General features: G+C 41.4%; 1 protein-coding gene across 2 annotated transcripts in view; it reads right to left on the reverse strand.

Annotated features, from left to right (window-relative positions):
* The window catches only part of DMD (dystrophin), a 1,885,017-nt gene that overhangs the window by 1,182,825 nt on the left and 681,217 nt on the right, over nucleotides 1–20,975 (reverse strand). For both annotated transcript variants that reach the window (XM_060234097.1, XM_060234096.1), the window contains exons 13-15: nucleotides 11,806–11,925; nucleotides 6,350–6,451; nucleotides 6,158–6,265 (exon numbers count right to left, since the gene is read on the reverse strand). In XM_060234097.1, coding sequence (XP_060090080.1) covers nucleotides 6,158–6,265; nucleotides 6,350–6,451; nucleotides 11,806–11,925 — 330 coding nt within the window. The remainder of the gene's footprint in view (nucleotides 1–6,157; nucleotides 6,266–6,349; nucleotides 6,452–11,805; nucleotides 11,926–20,975) is intronic.

Here is a 20,975-nt window from a genome sequence, read left to right on the forward strand (position 1 = left end):
TTTAGCTCCTTCTACTTTCCTCCCCTGTAGCCAGTTAACTAACAGGAGGACTAGCATGTTCTCTCAGATCTGAGTCCTTGGCACTTATGAGGGAGACTCCATGTGGTATGCCTTCCTTTTTCTGCCTCACATTCTCCAGTTGCCCCACTACCTGAGTTAACTGGCAGGAGCTCTTGCCAATCATGTCTCTACTTTCCACTTGTTTTAAATGGCTGCCTTACTTCCCTCAACCAGCTGATGTGGTACATGAAGACTAGGACCACGCTATGGGGGTGCTATGGATGGGATCAGACTGGGAAGTTGCTGCGGTGGTCTCTTGGCTTTAAAAAAGCCACCTTGAAAAGAGATGCGCTGCAGCAATCACACTTAGAGGAGAGTTCACACTACTTCGGTGCATGTGCATCATGTGCATGGCATGCCCTGACCCTTCAGATGACTGGAAATGCACCAGGGAGGCATGCCAAGGAGTTTGTTACTGGGAAATTCCCAGCCCCTATGACAAAGTAAGGACAGGCAAGCTGCGAGGGGACAGATGTGCCTCTGTGATTGTGCACATTAAATATGGGGGCAGGGTGGCTATGGCTTGGCAAAACTCCTGTCTGATTGAACCCTATATTTAGAAAGAGAGTCTCTCTCTCTCTCTCTCTCTCAGAACAATAGACAGATTGATAGAGGATGGATGGATAGATCTCTCACATACATTTATTTATTTATTTATAGAAAGAGAGAGTTCATGTGCGTATGCGTGTGTCTGTCCCTTTCTTATACACCCTGGGAAATGTCATTTGCTACTTTGGGGTCAAGCAACAATAGTTTGGAAGGGGTTTTTTTTGGCCATCTTCTGGGTGTGGAACAGGTGTCACCGGTGGTGTTTGGAGGGGAGGTATTTGTGAGTTTCCTATATTGTGCAAGGGGTTGAACTAGATGATACTGGAGATTCCTTCCAACTCTATGATTCTATATTGCAGGGGTGGCCAACAGTAGCTCTCCAGATGTTTTTTGTGTACAACTCCCATCAGCCCCAGCCATTGGCCATGCTGGCTGGGGGTGATGGGAGTTGTAGGCAAAAACATCTGGAGAGCTACCGTTGGCTACCCCTGCTATATTATATTAGCGCAGAATTTTTAAAAGATGCAACAAACTTGAATGTTGAAAATAAGGTAGTGCATTTGTTATCTACATGCAAAGCAGCAAACTCTAAAGTAGCTTTTACTACATGACCTTTTAACTAATTAGGTCCCAAAAGACATTAAAAAGATAAATGTACCTAACTTTTAAATGTTAATACAAATGAAGAATATAGTGCAATTTCCTCCAATATAGTAAAGACTACTAGGGTTTTTTTCTGGTAGGTTTTTCTGAATATCTATTATATACACTGTACAACAAAAAGAACCCTTGCTAGTTCAACAACTGTATAATATTGGAACCCAGACATAGAGTTTCAGATATGCAGATATTACAGGAAAACAGTCTGCTTAATTAAGTATAATATGTAGTTTAAACCATGTTATATTTATAACCAGAAAAATGGGCCATTGGTGCTGTATCTGTGGGATTTTCATGATTTTTTTCTTAATTTATTACAGACCTCTAACATGGCCCAGGCAGTTTACATACACTAAGTATATTTCATATTAAATCATAGCCAGTAGTAATACCATGTTGTAGTGTATCAGTAACAACATTCGCCCCGCGCGGAGGCTACTGGGCGGTCCCAGAAGCCTCCAGCGCAGGGCGCGGAATCACCCGCCCATCAACAGCTGCGGCGGGAAGTTCAACAGGTCAGGATTGGCCTGACCGACCCAGTAGGCTGTACCGGGAATTGTATATAAGCGGGGCCCGGCCCGCGTGCTCTCTCTCTTGCAACGTGCTCCTAATAAACTATGTTGCCCTACTCTCGTCTCCGCTTCGAGTACGTTACACATGTGTTCCTCTATGCAGTTTGTAATGAAATGGTTAAATTGCTGGCAGTTGTCTAGTTTTAAAATGGCTGCCGTTTGTAGTCCTCTTCCTCTGACCTACAAGGCCCAGCAGCTCTGGGCCTAAAAACTGCCAGAAAAGGAGAACTTCCCCAAGAGCCAGGGCAACCTCTATATATACTCCTCTCCAACCAGGCAATCTTGATCTACTAAACAGTAGGAGAGTCTCTCTCTCTCTCTCTCTCTCTCAGCAGCTCAGTTGCAAGGACTCAAGGCAGACATCCATTCCGCCACACAGTTTTTCACACACCTGTTTATAAATATCAAAATGTAGGAAACAGATTTTGAGGTGATATTAATCAACAACATCAAACTAAGGATCTGATGCATTACATAAACTTCTTCCTACATTTGAAGATTAGTATTAGGATAGGCATGGACTGGAAAAATGACGGTCAATGGAGGTTTGTGATTTGTCTACAAAATTCCTGACTTTTAAATGCCTCCTGAGCTCACTGATTCCATGCAAGTCCCCACAACAAATGAGCTGGCCACTGCCCATGCCCTGGAGGAAATGGAGGCAGGTAAAACAGGGGGCTGTCAAAGCCATCTGATGCTACCTGCCTACCTGAGCTCTGAAGAGGGCAGTGGTGGGCCTGTGTAACGCTGCCAAGCCAGGCAGCTGCCACCAGCCCGCTCATGCTCTGGAGGCTTTTCTTCCCCCTCTTTAAGGCAAAATAATGGGTTGTTGGGAGTCTACCAAGCCTGAGGCAGTTACCATGGATGTGCTGTAGGTAAGACCACCTTTGGGAGAAGGACATGGAATAAATTGGAGAGGTGTATTCCTTATTAGACCCCAGGGCTTTGAGATCTAGGCTGACTGGTTAAATCTATAATCTCCGTGCTAGAACAAATATCTGAGGAGCCTGTTTTGTCTCATATATTGTCTTATTTTGCTCTGCAATCTGTAATCCACCTGGAAACCAACCTTACATATTACCCTTATATGTAAAGAATACTAGCAAAAATTCCCACCATAGAGTTTGGACATGCTTATTTCTGCATGACTCACTAGCAAAACCTGACTCTGTCCATCATGAAACAATGTCTTGGGTGGTTCCAGATTTTTATATCTTTAAACTCTTAGGTCTAATTGAGCTGTAAATGAAGCTGAGTGTAACAGAATAAATTCTGAAATGAACTCTGTACTAAGTAGAACATCTTTATGTCCAAAGAATGCCATCTGGAATTCCTCTTCTTTGACACTCACCTTGGCAACTGCAATGCTATTTTTCAAACTGCTCTGGCAGTGCTTGCCCTTTTCACTTTGCTAGAGCCTGTGTTGATCTACTGCTTTAAAGACTGGACTGGTTGTATGTGTATTTTAGCCTGTGGAAATTTACTTGGGTCATAAGGTTAGGCATTGTGTGCTGAGAGCAACGTATGCTTAAGGTTATGCTGCCAGATGGTCACAGTTTTCGATCTCCAATTGTGACATATTTTAATGAACATTAAATTTGTAGACACTGTGAAAATCAGCAGGGACATTTAGCAGCAATTTTAAACCAGCTGTCAGGTACCCGTTAATTAGTTTGAACAATCAAATGGCAAGAACTTTAAAATACATAATGTTTCTACTTTATTCACAGTAAAATTGATATTTTAAACTCTGGCTATGTGAGAAATACTGAAGCAACTTACAGTAATAATTACAAACACATTTTATAGATTTAAGACAGTTCAGTGGCAGGGCACATATTTTCCATTCAAAAGAATGGCAGGTTCAAGCAAGCAATCCCCAAACTCTGTAACTAAAAATGGATATAGATTCTAGGCTACAATGATATTTTTCTGTCCACAATATTAGGGCATGGATCTTTGAAATAATGCTATAAAGATGTAACTCTAAAGATGAAACAGAACTCCCCCGAACTTTTCTCAATACTACCACTGTAACTAAAATTTCCAATATGTTCTATTGCTCCCATTTATTCATGTTGGATGAATTTTTTTAAAAAATGTAAAAAATGAAAATGCTTACAGTTTAATAGTAGTAGCTAATTAACTTGTGATGTCTTGAAGAGAAAAAATTATTCTGGGGAATTATATATATTGTAATTTTTATTTTGATTTTTGGAACTTTTAAATATATTTACATAATTTTAACTAAATAGCCATTATTATATAACTGAGCATTTGTATATTACATTACAGATTCCCCTGAAGAAATCTGTTGAGAAAATGCACAGGGAATTTGTAGCTGAGTAATGAAATAGATGTTCTTTTTTCCGGCATTGGCCTCATTTGTATCTCTCAGTGACTGGTACAGCTGTTTTTTCCCTCTCAATATGTTTTTTGAGGCAGAGCTCAGTGAACTGGTAGTATAAGAATTACTAGCAGCCTTACTCACTGGGTAAATTTTCACTCCCTGAAGAGGCAACCAGTGACAGGGAGTCTAGCCAGCACAGCAAGCTGGAACAGCCTGGGATTTCCCTGATGATTTGGGGAGGAGTACTGCAAGCTTCTTCACTGAAAACAATGATGGCAACAAGCAGCACCAGCCAGGAGAAGCCAACAGCATCTGAGGATGGACCCCGCAAACCCCAAGGCCACCAGAGAGGCAGTCACCACCCCAAGGGAGCATCTCAGCCCCTCCAGCAATCACCCCCGCAGCCTCACCCAAGGCAAGGAGCTTGGGAATGGGATGGACCAGGTTGGGCTGTGGGCAAGCCCAGAACCAAGCCTGCAGGCAGGATAGGATTGGGAGGGACCAGTGGAGGAAGGAGGGAGATATGAGGCAGTGGAAGGTAGATTCTGTTGCTGAAAACTAGCCAATCAGATCAGGAAGCCGAATAGGGGGCAGGAGGGCCAGGAGTGGGTCCTGAAGTAAGAGGGAACCTGGCAAGGTCATTATAAGGGAGGCATCTCAGACAGGCCGGGAAGGAAGCAGGAAACAGAGACTTCAAGGAAGGAAGGAAGGAAGGAAGGAAGGAAGGAAGGAAGGAAGAACTGTCCCAAGTAAGGGAGAGGGAAGGTAATGCAACCTCCTCTCATTCTGAGGCCTGGAAGTGCCTACCCTGGTTAACAGCAGCATGGCAAAAGGTGGAAGCGCAAGGGCAGTGGGGGAGGAGTCTCACAACATCTGAATTTATTTCTGCTCTGGGGAAAGAGAATGTCATGAAAATTGAAGGCAAAGTGGAAGGAGAGGAGACACTCCAACAGGATGAGAATGAATTGGGGGTTTGCAGTTATGAAAGGACACTTATCATCAGCAAAAACAATAATGGTAGGATATATTTTCTCTTGTCCCAAAAGGTTGCACCAAAACAAACAAACTGAAATTAAATCAAAAGAATTTTTGGTTAAACATTAGGAAGAACTTCCTGACAGAGCAGTTTCTCAGTGGAACATGCATTTTCAGGAGGTGGTGGGCTCTCCTTCTTTGGAGGTTTATAAGAAACGATTGATAGCCATCTAACAGCAATGCTAACTGTGTAAAGTTAGGCAGATCATGAAAGGGAGGGCAGGAAGGGATGAATCAGCACTCAGCTATCATGGCCCTTTCTTTCATGTTCAGGGTAATGCTGATCACCACTTTGGGATCAGAAAGGAATTTTCTTCCAGGCCAAATTGGTCAGGGATCCTGGAGGTTTTTTGCCTTCCTCTGGACACAGAGCAGGGCTCAGTGGGGTAATGGGAGGTAGTTGTGAATTTCTTGCATTGTGCAGAGGGCTGGACTAGATGACCCATGATGTCCCTTCTAGATGTTTCACTGCATAAAAGGCATGGTGTTGTTATTCATCATATATGAGTACAGAACAGTAAAAGGTAAAGGTGCAAGCACCAGTCATTTCGGACTCTGGGGTGATGTCGCATCACATTTTCATGGCAAACTTTTTACAGGGTGGTTTGCCATTGCCTTCCCCAGCCATCTACACTTTCCCCCCAGCAAGCTGGGTACTCATTTTACCAGCCTTGGAAGAATGGAAGGCTGAGTCAACCTTGAGCTGGATACCTGAACCCAGATCGAACTCAGGTCGTGAGCAGAGCTTTGGACTGCAGTACTGCAGCTTACCACTCTGCACCATGGGGCTCCTACAGAACACTACCTTCTTTGTATTCACAAGACAGAGTTCATCTGTGGCATGTATGGCAACATCACTTTGCCAGTGATTAGCTCAATTTTTTTTTAGCAAAAAATAAGTTCAGAAAGAAAAGCAATGTAAACAACCTACAGCCAACTTTTGTAGATTTTCCAACATTTCATTCTGATCTTTGAAATCGGTGGTATGAATATTGTTCACAGCATCCTCCTTCTCAGCAAGCCATGCATCAAAGAGACCCTAAAAACAGGAAAAGTCTTTATGAATACCAAGCACAAAGTACAATGAACAAACAATAAATGGTAACCTACCAGTGTTGCTCACCTGCTCTTCAGTAAATTGTTGCCATTTTCGAAGTATATCTTGTAGAAGAAACCAACGTTCCTCTGTCCATCTGCAAATGGCTGCCCATCGGTCTCCTAAATGCTAAAAAGATAGCCAAAACTTAGTATGTTTTAATATTGACTTAAATGTACAATATTTTCATTTGGTACTGAAAATAAGCTGTTAACCTAACCCTTTATATTATAATGCCTAATTTAAGACTATAAATATTTGCAAGTTATCTGGTTAGCATTATTGTTTGAAGGAGCGCAGCGATGAATTGAATTATAAGTATGAAGCAATAACATTATGAAGAGGAGCAATATTAATATTGAAGGTGCAAGATAGTACTCTGTGACATCTATTTCCATTCCATAAAAATGTGATGGTTCATAAGCTCAGTAATACTGAGCACCATATTCAGCAAGACAGGAGTTAAAACTATTACCTTACAGCCAACTAAATACAGCTGCCTTGGATGTTTACCTTTTAAAATAAACCTCTTTAAATTGTTTGGTAAGAAAATATGCAGCAAATATCTGCTATAATTGGTGTTTAAATCAATACAAAGAGGTCATTTTGGATAAAAATAGGTGGTGGAGCTCATTCAGGGATTGTTATGCAGCTGCACATACTATTCAATGGACAAGGAGGTGAAACTCTCAAAAGGAAGAGGTGGAACTCTCAGAAGGAGGAGGTGGAACTCTCAGAAAGGTTCAGGAGCTGTGCTCCTGTGAGCTCCCGCTGAATCTGAGGCCTGAATACAATAAACAATTATTTGGTGAGGCACCACCAAACAATAAAAACAATTTATCTTAAATTTACAATATACTTAACTAGGGAGTTATGGAAAATGAAGCCTGGTTTACAAGAAATCTTTATTCCATATGATAAATTTGGCTTTTAGCACATGCCAAGATCACCTGAATAGCCCTATATTGGCCGTCTCCCTGTAAAACAATCTACCTACCCTCTTCACTAGGGATGAGCATGAACCACAAAAATGCAGTTTCACGTGGTTTGTGAGTGAGCCACAAGCCAAGCTACAAACCCCACAAACCCAGTCAGCTTACATATGAATTGAACTTGGTTCATGAGGTTCCTATCCGAAACAACTGAGTTGTGGGGGCAGCCTGCTCCCATGGCGGCTCAGTTCTTTCAGGGTCTAAACAGCTAAGTCATGGGAACAAGCTGCCCCCAAAACTCAGCTGTTTCCAATCTAAACAACTGAGCCACAGGAGCAAGCTGCACCTGAGACTCAGCTGTTTGGGGCACGAACTTCATGAACCTGGCTCAGTTTAGATTGGAAACTGCTAAACTGCTGAAGCAGGCTATTTCTCCAGCTCAGCTGTTTAAAGGGGCTTTCTTGGGCACCCAACCCCTGGGGCTAGCTGCACAAAAAGCCACTTTAAACAGCTGAGCAATGTGGAGCAATTTGCTCTGTGTGGCTCAGCTGTTTAAAGGGGCTTTCAGGGGCAGCCATCTCCATGGACTGGTTTCCCAAGAAAGCCCCTTTGAACAGTTAAGCCACACAAAGCTCTCAGCCATTTAAACCAAACAGCTGTTTTTCATGAAGAGCAGAAAGCAAGGGTTTAAACTTTTCATTAACTGCCACAAACTGCATCAAAATATGTGAAAGTTCACAGCCATTCTTCAATTTGCAAACTCTGGGGACTTTGGGGGTGGAGCCAGGAGACATTGTGGGCGAAGCCAGGAACAAATGTGTGACAAGCATAATTGAACTCCAAGGGAGTTCTGGCCATCACATTTAAAGGGACCATCACATTTGGGGAGGAACTGTAGCTCAGTGGTAGGGCATCTGCTTGGGAAGCAGAAGGTCCCAGGTTCAATCCCTGGCATCTCCAAAAAAAGGGTCCAGGCAAATAGGTGTGAAAAACCTCAGCTTGAGACCCTGGAGAGCCGCTGCCAGTCTGAGAAGACAATACTGACTTTGATGGACCAAAGGTCTGATTCAGTATAAGGCAGCTTCATATGTTCATATGACCTTTTTAAATGTCTTCCTTCCATAGGAAATAATGAAGGATAGGGACACCTTCTTTTGGGGCTCATAGAATTGGACCCGCTGGTCCAATCATTTTGAAACTTGGGGGGTACTTTGGGGAGAGGCACAAGATACTATACTGAAAATTTGGTGCCTCTACCTAAAAAACAGCTCCCCCAGAGCCCCCAAAACCTCCAGATCAATTCTTCATTATACCCTATGAGAATCGATCTCCACATAGGGAATAAGGAAGTGCTCAACAGATGTTCTCCCTCCTCCTCGTTTCTGGTGACTCTGAAATGAGGGATTGGCCTCTCTACTAACGAGTTGCAGCCAACCTCTTCCAAGTAACACAGACACCCCATCCCAAGAGGAAGCCTTTCAATCGGAGTCTGGAGCCTCCGGAGGGGGAAAGTCACATGGTGGCTTTGGGGGCGGGACTTCCCCCCACCAGCCAGCTGACTGGGGGCGGAAGGAGCCTGGGAAAGCGGAAGAACCCCTGCTGGGACCTGGGGATTGGCAAGCCTACCTTCTGAGAATTCCACCTCCTTGTCCAGTGAATAGTATGTGCAGCTGCACAACAATCCCTGGATGAGCTCTACCACCTATTTCTCTACAAAATGACCCCTTTATAATAGCAATTGTGAAATGTCCCTAAATCTTCACTGTGCAGTCAGTGCTCAATAGTGACCACAAAAACACCACATCACATTTTTGTTTATCAGCCTAATACATTTCAGTGTTATGCTGGGCTTCAAGTTTTATTAATATTGTCCTGTTAGGGCTTCTCAAATCTATTTATTTTCCCTTATTTTTGTAATACAGCATTTGCACCCTTCTGAAAGGTTTTTATACACAAGTCAATTCCACTTTCTAATGGGTAAAATTCTTTCTTAGTATTTGCAGTAAAAGCTCTGCCTTCCTACCTACAATGCCTGTGATCTATCTTTAGAACTGTTGTCCCTTAATCTAGCAGCCAGTACCAAATCAGGGCCTCTCACTTGCTCTTGCTTTAATAAGATATTCTCCAATTTGCATGCTGGAAGAGGTTTTAGATGCTAACCAAAATCAAAACAAGATGAAAAGTCTATCTCAAAATTAACAAGGTTTAAAAAAGAAGCAAGAACTACACTGTTTTTTGAATCTGTATCTTAACAGACAAGATGCAACTGTTGAAGCAAGCAGAATGATTGAATAATTGCTTTGCCAGCAATTTTAATCTGAGAGTACACTAGTCTCTTTTACTGTTAATGCCAGATATTAGAACTCATATAATATCAGGGATAAGCCATAATGGGAAAGCTTTTTATGAACATTTCCCAAAGCAAGACATGCCCTGAATGATTTTTCTGTGATTTTTTTCCAGGATGGTGAAAATGCTTGCCTATTTAATAATTCATAAATTGTCTTCATTTGCCCCGAGCAATGTTGTCACAAAACTATATCAGAATCATTAAATAATGTCCTACTGTTATCATATTTGCTACCTGCTTGACTGGAATTATCCAGGAAGCACGAGTCTCCTTAAATCATTTCATTTGCACTCATAATGCAGTTAAATGTGACTGTTAACATGCCATTGGTATTATATCCTATTTGCTATGGAATTCTGAACTGGCTTTTCTGAGAAAAAAACACAGTGATTACAAAACAGAAGCCAAAATTGATAGAGAAAACAATGCAATGGACATGAGCAAGGGAATGTGAACAGTCACACAGTTTAATTTCTTTCAGCAAATATTTGGTGTAACTTTTTTTTTGAACATATAATAATTTTATTTTAAAAATTCCAAGTTATACTTAAGCCCCAAAAGACTTGCTTCAATTTCTTCATTGTATTCCAATTTATGTTGGAAAGGCTGTGGAAATATCAGTACATTTGCACATTGCTGGTGGCAATGCCCACTAATAGAAGCTTTCTGGAGACAGATTCTTGAACACATTAAGCACATTACTGGTTACAACATCCCACACTCTCCTGAAGTCTTTTTTTTTTTTTTTTGCAATACTGGCGAACTCTGAAGATTCCAAAGATTTCTCATGATTTGATTGAAAGTCTTCTTACAGCTGTTAAAACGACTATAGCATCTCTATGGAAATCCAACACCTTACCATCACTTGAACTCTGGTTTACAAAAATCTGGGACATTTTGGTGCAACTTTTGACAAAAACTGAAACAGTATCACACTTGATGCAGCCCTACTAAAATATTAAATGTGTTTTTCCAACACCATATATTTAGAAAAAATGTGGAAGGCTCAGTAGTCATGGAGCATTCCATTATGAAAATACTCTAAAAATACTCTGTCATGAAGTAGCAGAGTTGTACTGCATCTATTTGATCATAAAATTCCCAAGGCCACCAAAGATAATCCTTCCAGTTCTTTGTCTTTTGGCTGCATGTGGGCTGAACAGTGAGAAAGAACAGCAGCAATCATTCATTCATAAAATTTATGTCCTGCCTTTCTCTTACAAGAGCTGCCAAGGAAGTTAATGATTTAAAACATACATGATAAAATACATTTAAAAGCCATTAAAATAAACGTCTCTACCCAAAACACCTAATTAAAGCAACTTTTAAAAGAGTTAAAGAACAGAACTAAAATATATATGCAAAATGTAAAAGATTGGTTAGGAAGGAAGTATCATTGAGAGGATGCCAAATGAAACAAACAAGTCTTCACCCACTGGTGGAACACAGCAATGGAAGGGGATGGATGAACCTGCAGGGAAAGTTCCAGAACCTTGGTAACACGACTGAGAAGACCCTCTCCCAGGTTGCCACCCACCTAAAATCAGAAAGCATGGCTTCTGAAGATGACTTGAGTATCATATGCATATTAGTGACAACCTAACTAAACGGTACTGAAAGCTGTTGAGACAGATTGTCCAGGAGGATTGACAGAATCAGACTGCTGAAACTGCTGCTGGGGAGCAGTTATAGTAACAATGCTGGCAAGAAGCAGATGAGAGATGTAGCAGCTGCAGCACTGAGAGGGCTGGGAAAAAACCCTGCTGAATGGTGAGGATTTGCTTCAATAAGAATTGGAAATCTAGACAGCTACTGCTTTTCCTCACCTGGCTGCCCAGAAGAAAAAGGGCCTGGTAAATGACCAGATTAGGCAACAAGATGGCTGGCAAGCATATCCATGGAAGCAATTAGGACCATCAACAATTATGTATTCTATATTCAGTCATATCAGTGCAACACTGACCCATGCTTTTAATAATCCCAAGACATAGAAGGAAGTTAAATGGGAAAATCTGGCTCCTTCCAGCCACAGAGCCAGCTGGCAGTGGTGGCAGGGGCCTCTTTGTCTTCCCCAGAAGGAGGGAGAGGCATGTTACTATGATGCCAGCCAAACATCAGATCAAGAGATAAAACTTTATGTTAATAGTAGTATTTCCTGAAATGTACTTTTTTCAGTGCAAATATACCAGTTGAATAGTTACCTGAAGTTGTTGTTCTAAGGCAGCTGTAGCTTTGTCTCCACTAGCTTCATCCACTACAACAACCATGTGAGTGAGAGAATTAACCTTGACTTGTTCCTGTTCTAAATCTTCCTGAAGAGCCTAAAACAGAGGGGGGGGGGGATACAATCACATATCAACTTATAATTAAAGATCTAGGCAGTCTGTTTTACCATATAGGATCCAAGCTGACTAGAACAGCTCCCCCCCCCCAAAATAAGAATCTATTGTTAGCAGAGGTAGTAGAAATTAGAATGTGTCAAATTCAATCAGAATTGCACTTTTAAGTAAAAACAAAATTTTCAAAAACTGCTCAGGAAACTTTAAAAGTTTGTGAAGGTTCCCTTTGTTTAGCAAATCTATTTTCCCCACATTTTAAAAATTTTCCCATTTAGTGTCCTTATATAGCTGTTTTAACAATTTAACTTTTGTTTCTACATTTATTTCCAAGATCATGTAAATGTGAGGGGGAAGTTGACTGCTTTTTTTAAACTCTAAGCTTTATCTACTCAGGTTTTCAATGACAAATAAGGGGTGATTTTTCCTTTCTATATTATTGTTGTTCTGCAACTACTTGTATTGTTGAAACCTCTGAGCCATCTCAGTTGTTACTTTGCTCTAAGAAGACCAGTTCCTACTTTTAAAGGTATGTGGTTTAATTTATTCCCCCCTTAATTTTCATCTGGATTTGATTAGCATTGGTTTTTTAAGTTTTCTCCCCCCTGCTTGCTATGTTTTGTTAATGTATGTCTGTTGTATGATTGGATGATTTTTAAAGTATATTTGGGGATTTCTTTAGATGACAAATATGAAATGCTACCCAGTTCTGGATCCTTCTGAAGGAAAAAAAAACACCGGAGTCTCATGGCATGATTGTAATAATTGTTTTATTCACAAATATACAAGCATCACAAATCACTGCAGTCTCTTTCTCTTCTAAATTAAACATACTGTCTCTTTAACATTTCTTCACATCTAAGCTCTCATAAATACTTAGCAAAGCAACCAGGGTATATATCTATCCCCAAACCTGTTCAGAAATAACCCATCCATACAGAAACTCATTAAAAATGAAGAGCCTTTTAAGAAGCTGGGGCCCTTGTCAATGATGAGTAGTTGGCTGTCCACCTAGATCTGCTGAGAGCCACCATGTGCTACTAGAAAGACTTGTTCTGGGACCCACCTAACATCATCCAGAGCTGACCAAAACACCAGACAAAAGAAAATAACATAATTTATCATGCTCCATAGACTTCTGTCCCCTAGTTTCCTCCTCTCAGCAGTCCTACAAACGGCAAGATATTTTGTAAGGTTAGTAGAGCTGGGTTAAGAACATAAGAGAAGTCAAGTTGGATCAGGCCAGTGGCCCATTCAGTCCAATACTCTGTGTCACAGAGTGGCTAAAAAAACAGGTGCCATCAGGAGGTACACCAGTGGGGTCAGAACACTAGAAGCCCTCCCACTGTTGTCCCACCCAAGCACCAAGAATCCAGAGCATCACTTGCCCCAGACAGAGAGTTCTAAAAATACGCTGTGGCTAATAGCCACTTATGGATCCCTACTGAATATATTTATCCAATTTCCTCTTGAAGCATGTAGCTGTCACTACCTCCCGTTGCAGTGAATTCCATGTGTTAATCACTCTATGGGTGAAGAAGTACTTCCTTTTATCTGTTCTAACCCGACTGCTCAGCAATTTCATTGAGTGCCCATGAGTTCTGCAAGATCTGCTACAGAATATATTGGAAATACAGATTCAATTTAAACCAGAGTTATTTTTATTGAACATATACTCCAATGAATATACAAAAGAGACAAGGCATTTAATGGGACATCTTAACACAGCAGCCAGAATTTTGTTCACGCAGAAATGGAAACTACAACTAGTGCCTACAAAGTATGAGTTGGCTGGGAAAATATTGGAGACAGCTGAGATGGACTATTTATCTTCATTACTGAGTGGCAAATCTAAAGAAGAAGCAAGAAAAAAATGGGAGCCATTATATGTTTGGTCTGACACTTAGCTAATTTTCTGATTGAGATTGTCTGATGTGAAACATAATTATTTTTTTACTTACTACTATTATGCGGTATTGTATGTATATTGAGACTATGATCCAAATTAAGAAAGATGGAGCAAGACTTAATGATACATACTGTATATAACATTGAATATTGAGATTTTATGCTGAAAATATGGAAAGATGTTATAGTCTTTTGTATGGTAAATGACATATGGTAGTGCAGAATGGACTACTTTTCTGTCTATCTAGGTACTATTTCTTTTCTATACCCTTTTATCCCCTTTGAACCTTATTTCTGCTTATATGAAAACTTAATAATACTTTTAAACTGAGTGCCCATGAGTTCTTATATTGCGAGAAAAGTACTTCTTTCTCTACCATCTCTATACCATGCATAATCTTCTAAACTTCTATTATGTCACCCCTAAGTCATCATTTCTTCAAGCTAATGAGCCCCAAGCGCTTTAACCTTTCTTCAAAAGGAAATTGTTCCAACCCTTTAGTCATTTTAGTTGCCCTTTTCTATATTTTTTCTAATGCTATAATATCTTTTTTGAGGTGTGGTGACCAGAATTGCACAGTACTCCAAATGAGGCTGTACCATCGATTTATACAGGGGCATTATGAAACCGGCTGATTTGTTTTCAATTCCCTTTCCTAAAAATCCCCAGAATAGCATTGGCCTTTTTTATTGTAGTTGCACACTGTCTCAACATTTTCATTTAGTTATCTACCATGACTCCAAGATCTCTCTCTTGGTCAGTCTCTGCCAGTTCACACCCCATCAACTTGTATTTATAGTTAGGATTTTTAGCTCCAATGTGCATTACTTTGCACTTGGTCACAATGAACCTCATTTGCCATGTTGATGCCCACTCATCCAGCCTCAACAAATTCCTTTGGAGTGCCTCACAATCCTCTCTGATTTTCACCACACTGAACAATTCAGCATCATCTGCAAACTTAGCCACTTCACTGCTTACTCACAGCTCCAAATCATTAATGAACAAGTTAAAAAGCATCAGCCCCAGTACTGAGCCCTGAGGCACCCCACTGCTTACCATCTTCCACTACGAAAATTGCCCATTTATACTCACTCTCTGCTTCCTATTAATTAGCCAGTTTTTGATCCACAAGAGGACTTGTCCTTTTACTCCACAACTCTTGAGCTTATTAAGGAGCCTTCAATGAGGAACTTTATCAAAAACTTTCTGGAAGTCAAGGTAAACAACATCTATTGGGTCACTTTTGTCCCCATATTTGTTCACCCCCTCAAAGAACTCTTAACCGGTTATTGAGATAAGATCTTCCCTTACAGAACCCATGCTGAGTCTTCCTCAATAACTTGTGTTCATCAATGTGCACACTTATTCTCTCTTTGATAATGGTTTCCATCAACTTTACCAGTATTGAAGTCAGAATGACTGGCCTGTGATTTCCTGGATCTCTTCTGAAACCCTTTTAAAAAATGGGGGTGACATTTGCTACCTTCCAGTCCTTAGGAATTGAGGCAGATTTTAATGAAAGATTACATATTTTTGTCAGGAGATCCACAAGTTCACATTTGAGTTCTTTCAGAACTCTTGGATGTATGCCATCCGGGCCTGATGATTTATCACTTTTTAAACTATCAGTCTTAGGACCTCAGCCATTTCCCTATCCTCCTTCAGTAATCCTTTTACCCCTTGGTCATCCAAGGGCCCCATTGCCTCCCTGGCTGGTTTTCTGCTTCTAATGTATTTGAGATACATCATTTCAGAGAGTTCTGAGAGAGAGAGCAGAGAAGCTCTGAGATAGAACAGAGAATAACTGATATAAGGGTGAGCAGCTGGGGAAGTTGCTGAGAATTTCTGAGTTTGTGTGACTGCTGAAAATTCTGCATTTGTGGTTGCTGGAGAACTGCTGTTTATTTGGTTGAGTGGGCTGAAGGTGAAGGTGATTGTTGCTGATTGATTAGTAGTGGCTGTGTTCCCCACCATCTTTGCCTTGTTCAGCTGTGCTTTGCCAGAGGCGCGAGCCGAAGGACAAGAGCTAAAGGGCTCTTGGCCTGTGGCTCTTAGCCTGGGGACTGTGTAAGGACCAGGAACCCAGATCCCTAATTTTCTTGTGCTCCCAATAAGATAAGTTGAACCTCCAGAAGGGGAGCCACATAAACAAACAGGATTTAAAAGGGGACTATATATATATATATATATATATATAAAACTATCATGAAGGTAGAATGCCAGCAGGGGGGTGGGGGCTTTCCAGTGTTTTGCACTGAGTGTCACATGTATGACTATCTGCCCATAGGACAGAAATCTTGGGTATGTGCTCAATGCAATGAGCTCCTTGTCCTCAGGGAATGAGTTCGTACCCTTGAGGCCAAGGTGACTGACCTGGAGAAGCAGAGACAGTCAGTTAGGCACTCGGGGAAGACTCTCGGGGATGTATTAGATGAGCCCCACTCTGAACGTGGCAGCCCTGTTGCTGCCAGGGAGCATGAGGGTCGAGAGGGAACAGGGCACCGAGCTGAGGATAAGGGGAATGCGCCCTCAGAAGGGCCCTCTTCTTCAGTTGGTGAGCGGGTATCCTTTTGCGCCAAGAAACCATCCCTGGGCAAGGAGAGAGGGGGGGTCTTGGTAGTTGGTGATTCGATCCTTAGGCAAATAGACAGCTGGGTGGCAAAACCGCATACTGACCATATGGTGACTTGCCTGCCTGGTGAGAAGGTAGTGGACATTACGCATGTAGTAGATAGGCTGATAGACAGTGCTGGGGAACAGCCAGTGGTCGTGGTGCATGTTGGCACCAACGATGTGGGGAAATGCAGTCGTGAGGTCCTGGAGGAAAAATTTAGACTGCTAGGCAGGAGACTTAAGGCCAGGACCTCCAAGGTAGCCTTCTCAGAAGTGCTACCTGTTCCACGTGCAGGGCAGGAGAGACAGGCACAAATTAGAAGTCTCAATGTGTCAATGAGACGATAGTGTAGGGAGGAAGGGTTTAAGTTTATTAGGCACTGCGATGCTTTCTGGAACAAGCGGGAGCTATACAAAAGAGACGGTCTCCACTTGTCCCCAGATGGAACCAGGCTGCTGGCGCTTAAAATCAAAAAGGTGGCAGAGCAGTTTTTAAACTAAATCTTGGGGGAAAGCCGACAGGAGATGAAATGTCTCTGGTTTGGGAGGACTCATCTCATAGAGATGAAGGGTTAGCTGTTACTTTTCTACCGGGTAATGGATCAGAGTTGTCCACTGAGATGGTGACAAACAGTATGGACTGTCTGCCAAAGTCTCGAGGCGACAGGAGGAAGGTTGCGGGCTTAGTTTGCCTGGGAAATTATAGATGTTTGTATGCAAATGCTAGAAGTGTTCCAAGTAAAATTGGTGAGTTGGAATGTTTAGTGTTGGGGGGAAATATAGACATTGTGGGAATTTCAGAAACTTGGTGGAATGAGGAGAATCAGTGGGACACGGTGATTCCTGGATATGTTATATTGGAAGGATAGGGAGGGAAGGGTTGGAGGTGGGGTGGCTCTGTATGTCAGAGAAGGTATACAGTCCAGTAAGACTGAGGTCAGAGAATTAGATTCCCTTCTAGAAATGCTTTGGGTCGAAATAGTGGGCCCAAAAGGAAATTTAACTATGGGAGTTTGCTATCGCCCACCAAATCAAAAGATAGACGATTATAATATGATGGAAGGATTAAAGATAGTGGCTAAATGTAAAAACTGTGTCGTAATAGGTGATTTTAACTACCCGCAGATTGATTGGGTCAATATGTGTTCTGGTCGAGAGAAAGAGATCGCGTTTCTTGATGTTCTCAATGACTGTGCCATGGAGCAGATAGTCTCAGAACCTACCAGGGGTGGGGCGATCCTGGATTTGGTCCTAAGTAATGCCCAAGTCTTGGTGAGAGATGTAAAAGTGATCGCACCACTTGGGAGGAATAACCATAACGCTATTGATTTCACCATTTGTATAAATAGAGAGTTGCCCCAAAAGACCAGCACAACCATGTTTAACTTTAAAAGGGGTAAATTCTCTGAGATGAGGAGGCATGTGAAGAGGAAACTGAAAAAAAAGGTAAATAGAGTCAAAATCCTTGGGGAAGCTTGGAGGCTATTTAAAACTACAATCCTAGAAGCTCAGATAAAATATATACCACAAGTTAGGAAAGGCACAAACAGGTATAAGAAAGGGCCTGCATGGTTAACGAACAAAGCAATGGAAGCTGTAAAAGGTAAGAAGGACTCCTTTAAGCGGTGGAAAGCCAGTCCAAGTGAGATTAATAAAAGGGAACACAGTCTGTGGCAAATCAAATGCAAAACTGTGATCAGGCAGGCAAAAAGGGACTATGAGGAGCATATTGCAAAAAACATAAAGACCAACAATAAAAATGTCTTCAAATATATTAGTAGCAGGAAACCAGCCAGGAAGGCAGTGGGGCCCTTGAATGACCAAGGGGTAAAAGGATTAGTGAAGGAGGATAGGGAAATGGCTGAGAAGCTGAATGCATTTTTTGCCTCCGTCTTCACTGTGGAAGATGAGAAGTGTTTGCCTGCTCCAGAACCACTAATTTTTGAAGGGGTGTTGAAAGACCTGAGTCAGATTGAGGTGACAAGAGAGGAGGTCTTACGACTGATAGACGAATTTAGAACTAATAAGTCACCAGGTCCGGATTGCATACATCCAAGAGTTCTGAAAGAACTCAAAGTTGAACTTGTGGATCTTCTGACAAAAATATGTAATCTTTCATTGAAATCTGCCTCCGTTCCTGAGGACTGGAAGGTAGCAAATGTCACCCCCATCTTTAAAAAGGGTTCCAGAGGAGAGCCGGAAAATTACAGGCCAGTCAGTCTGACTTCAATAATGGGAAAGTTGGTAGAAACCATTATCAAGGACAGAATGAGTAGGCACATTGATGAACACGGGTTATTGAGGAAGACATAGCATGGGTTCTGTAATCTTGCCTCACTAATTGTTACATTTCTTTGAGGGGATGAACAAACATGTGGACAAAGGAGACCCAATAAATGTTGTTTACCTTGACTTCCAGAAAGCTTTTGATAAAGTTTCTCATCAAAGGCTCCTTAGAAAGCTTGAGAGTCATGGAGGTCCTTTTGTGGATCAAAAACTGGCTAATTAATAGGAAGCAGAGAGTGAGTATAAATGGGCAGTCTTCGCAGTGGGGGACGGTAAGCAGTGGGTGCTGCAGGGTTCAGTACTGGGTCCCATGCTCTAACTTGTTCATAAATGATTTGGAGGTGGGAGTGAGCAGTGAAGTGGCCAAGTTTGCAGATGACACTAAATTGTTCAGGGTGGTGAGAACCAGAGAGGATTGTGAGGAACTCCAAAGGGATCTGTTGAGGCTGGGTGAGTGGGCGTCAACGTGACAGATGAGGTTCAATGTGGCCAAGTACAAAGTGCGGTCTCATTTGGAATACTGTGTGCAATTCTGAATAAAAGGATATTATAGCATTGGAAAAAAGTCCAGAAAAGGGCAACTAGAATGATTAAAGGTTTGGAACACTTTCCTTATGAAGAAAGGTTAAAACGCTTGGGACTCTTTAGCTTGGAGAAATGTCGACTGCGGGGTGACATGATAGAGGTTTACAAGATAATGCATGGGATGGAGAAAGTAGAGAAAGAAGTACTTTTCTCCCTTTCTCACAATACAAGAAGTCATGGGCATTCGCTGAAATTGCTGAGCAGTCAGGTTAAAACGGATAAAAGGAAGTATTTCTTCACACAAAGGGTTATTAACATGTGGAATTCACTGCCACAGGAGGGGGTGGTGGCTATAAGCATAGACAGCTTCAAGAGGGGGTTAGATAAAAATATGGAGCAGAGGTCCATCAGTGGCTATTAGCCACAGTGTGTATATGTGTGTGTGTGTGTGTGTGTGTGTGTGTGTGTGTGTATATATATATATATTTGGCCACTGTGTGACCCAGCGTGTTGGACTGGATGGGCCATTGGCCTGATCCAACATAGCTTCTCTTATGTTCTTATGTATTTGAGATAGAGAATATAGGCTTTCCCCTATATTCTCTATTTCAGGTACAAATAGCAGAAATACTGGTAAATTTACCTTGTAACCTGCAAATTACTGGAGGAATCTCTTGTGGGCATCCCTCCCTTCTCATCATTCCCATTCTCCATTAGTAGGTTAAGATAAAACTGTCAGTCTGCTTTATAAAGAAATTATTTTCCCACTGCTGTCAGTAAAAGTGTCCTTGTAAGACTGAACCAGATTGAGACTGAAAACAAAGAAACCCAGCATAAAAATGGTAAATCAATGCAAAATCAAATAATAAAGTCTACCAGGAGCAGAAAAATTGCTTCTTTCCAACAGTAGCTCATAACATCTGTTTCAGAGAATATAGTGGTTTTCCATGACAGATTAAAAATGTAATTGTATAATGTATCAATGAAATCCAATCCATAAAAGAAAAATAGGACTGCTGTACAATATCTATCCAAATGTTTGTTGTTGATGTTTTTGAAGCAGCATGAGTAATCTTTGTAAGTTATTTCAGGAAAGTTGGGGGGAGAGAGGAACTGGGCAGAAATATTAATATAGGCAAGGCTCATCATATACCAAAGAAACCAGAATGTTGTAGTCTAGTAATCTTATATATGCTAGGAACACTGGCCATAAATATTTTTTTTAATGTAATACAACATGCTTTAATCTGGCTGGGAAAGAACTATTAATTACTGGGCTGAGAAAATCAGTTGCAACATTCTGCCTTATAATGGAGCAAAATGGCTTACATTACACAATAAGAGAGCCTGAGTTACTATCCTGAACCTCATTTATATATTGAAATCTAAACTGGAAGAATCAACAATTCCTGACAAATCAGAAGCTTTTAAGTAGCATCCTGAGAGTCCAATGGCACTTTGTGTATGTAACGATTTGTCAAGTCACAGCAGACTAATGGCAAACCTAGTAAGGGGTTTTCAAGGCAAGTGAGAAGCAAAGGTGGTTTGCTGTAGCCTTCCTCTGCAGAGCCCTTCTTGGAGGGCTCCCTACCAAGTACCAACCCTGCTTAGTTTCTGAGATGTAAAAAAGATCAGAGTATATCATGCTGCCTTCCCTCCCAATGCCTCTTTAGAGACTAACAAAATTTATTTCAGCTTA

Source organism: Heteronotia binoei, chromosome 3, assembly GCF_032191835.1.
Source record: "Heteronotia binoei isolate CCM8104 ecotype False Entrance Well chromosome 3, APGP_CSIRO_Hbin_v1, whole genome shotgun sequence".
In the NCBI taxonomy this organism is placed as follows: Eukaryota; Metazoa; Chordata; class Lepidosauria; order Squamata; family Gekkonidae; genus Heteronotia; species Heteronotia binoei.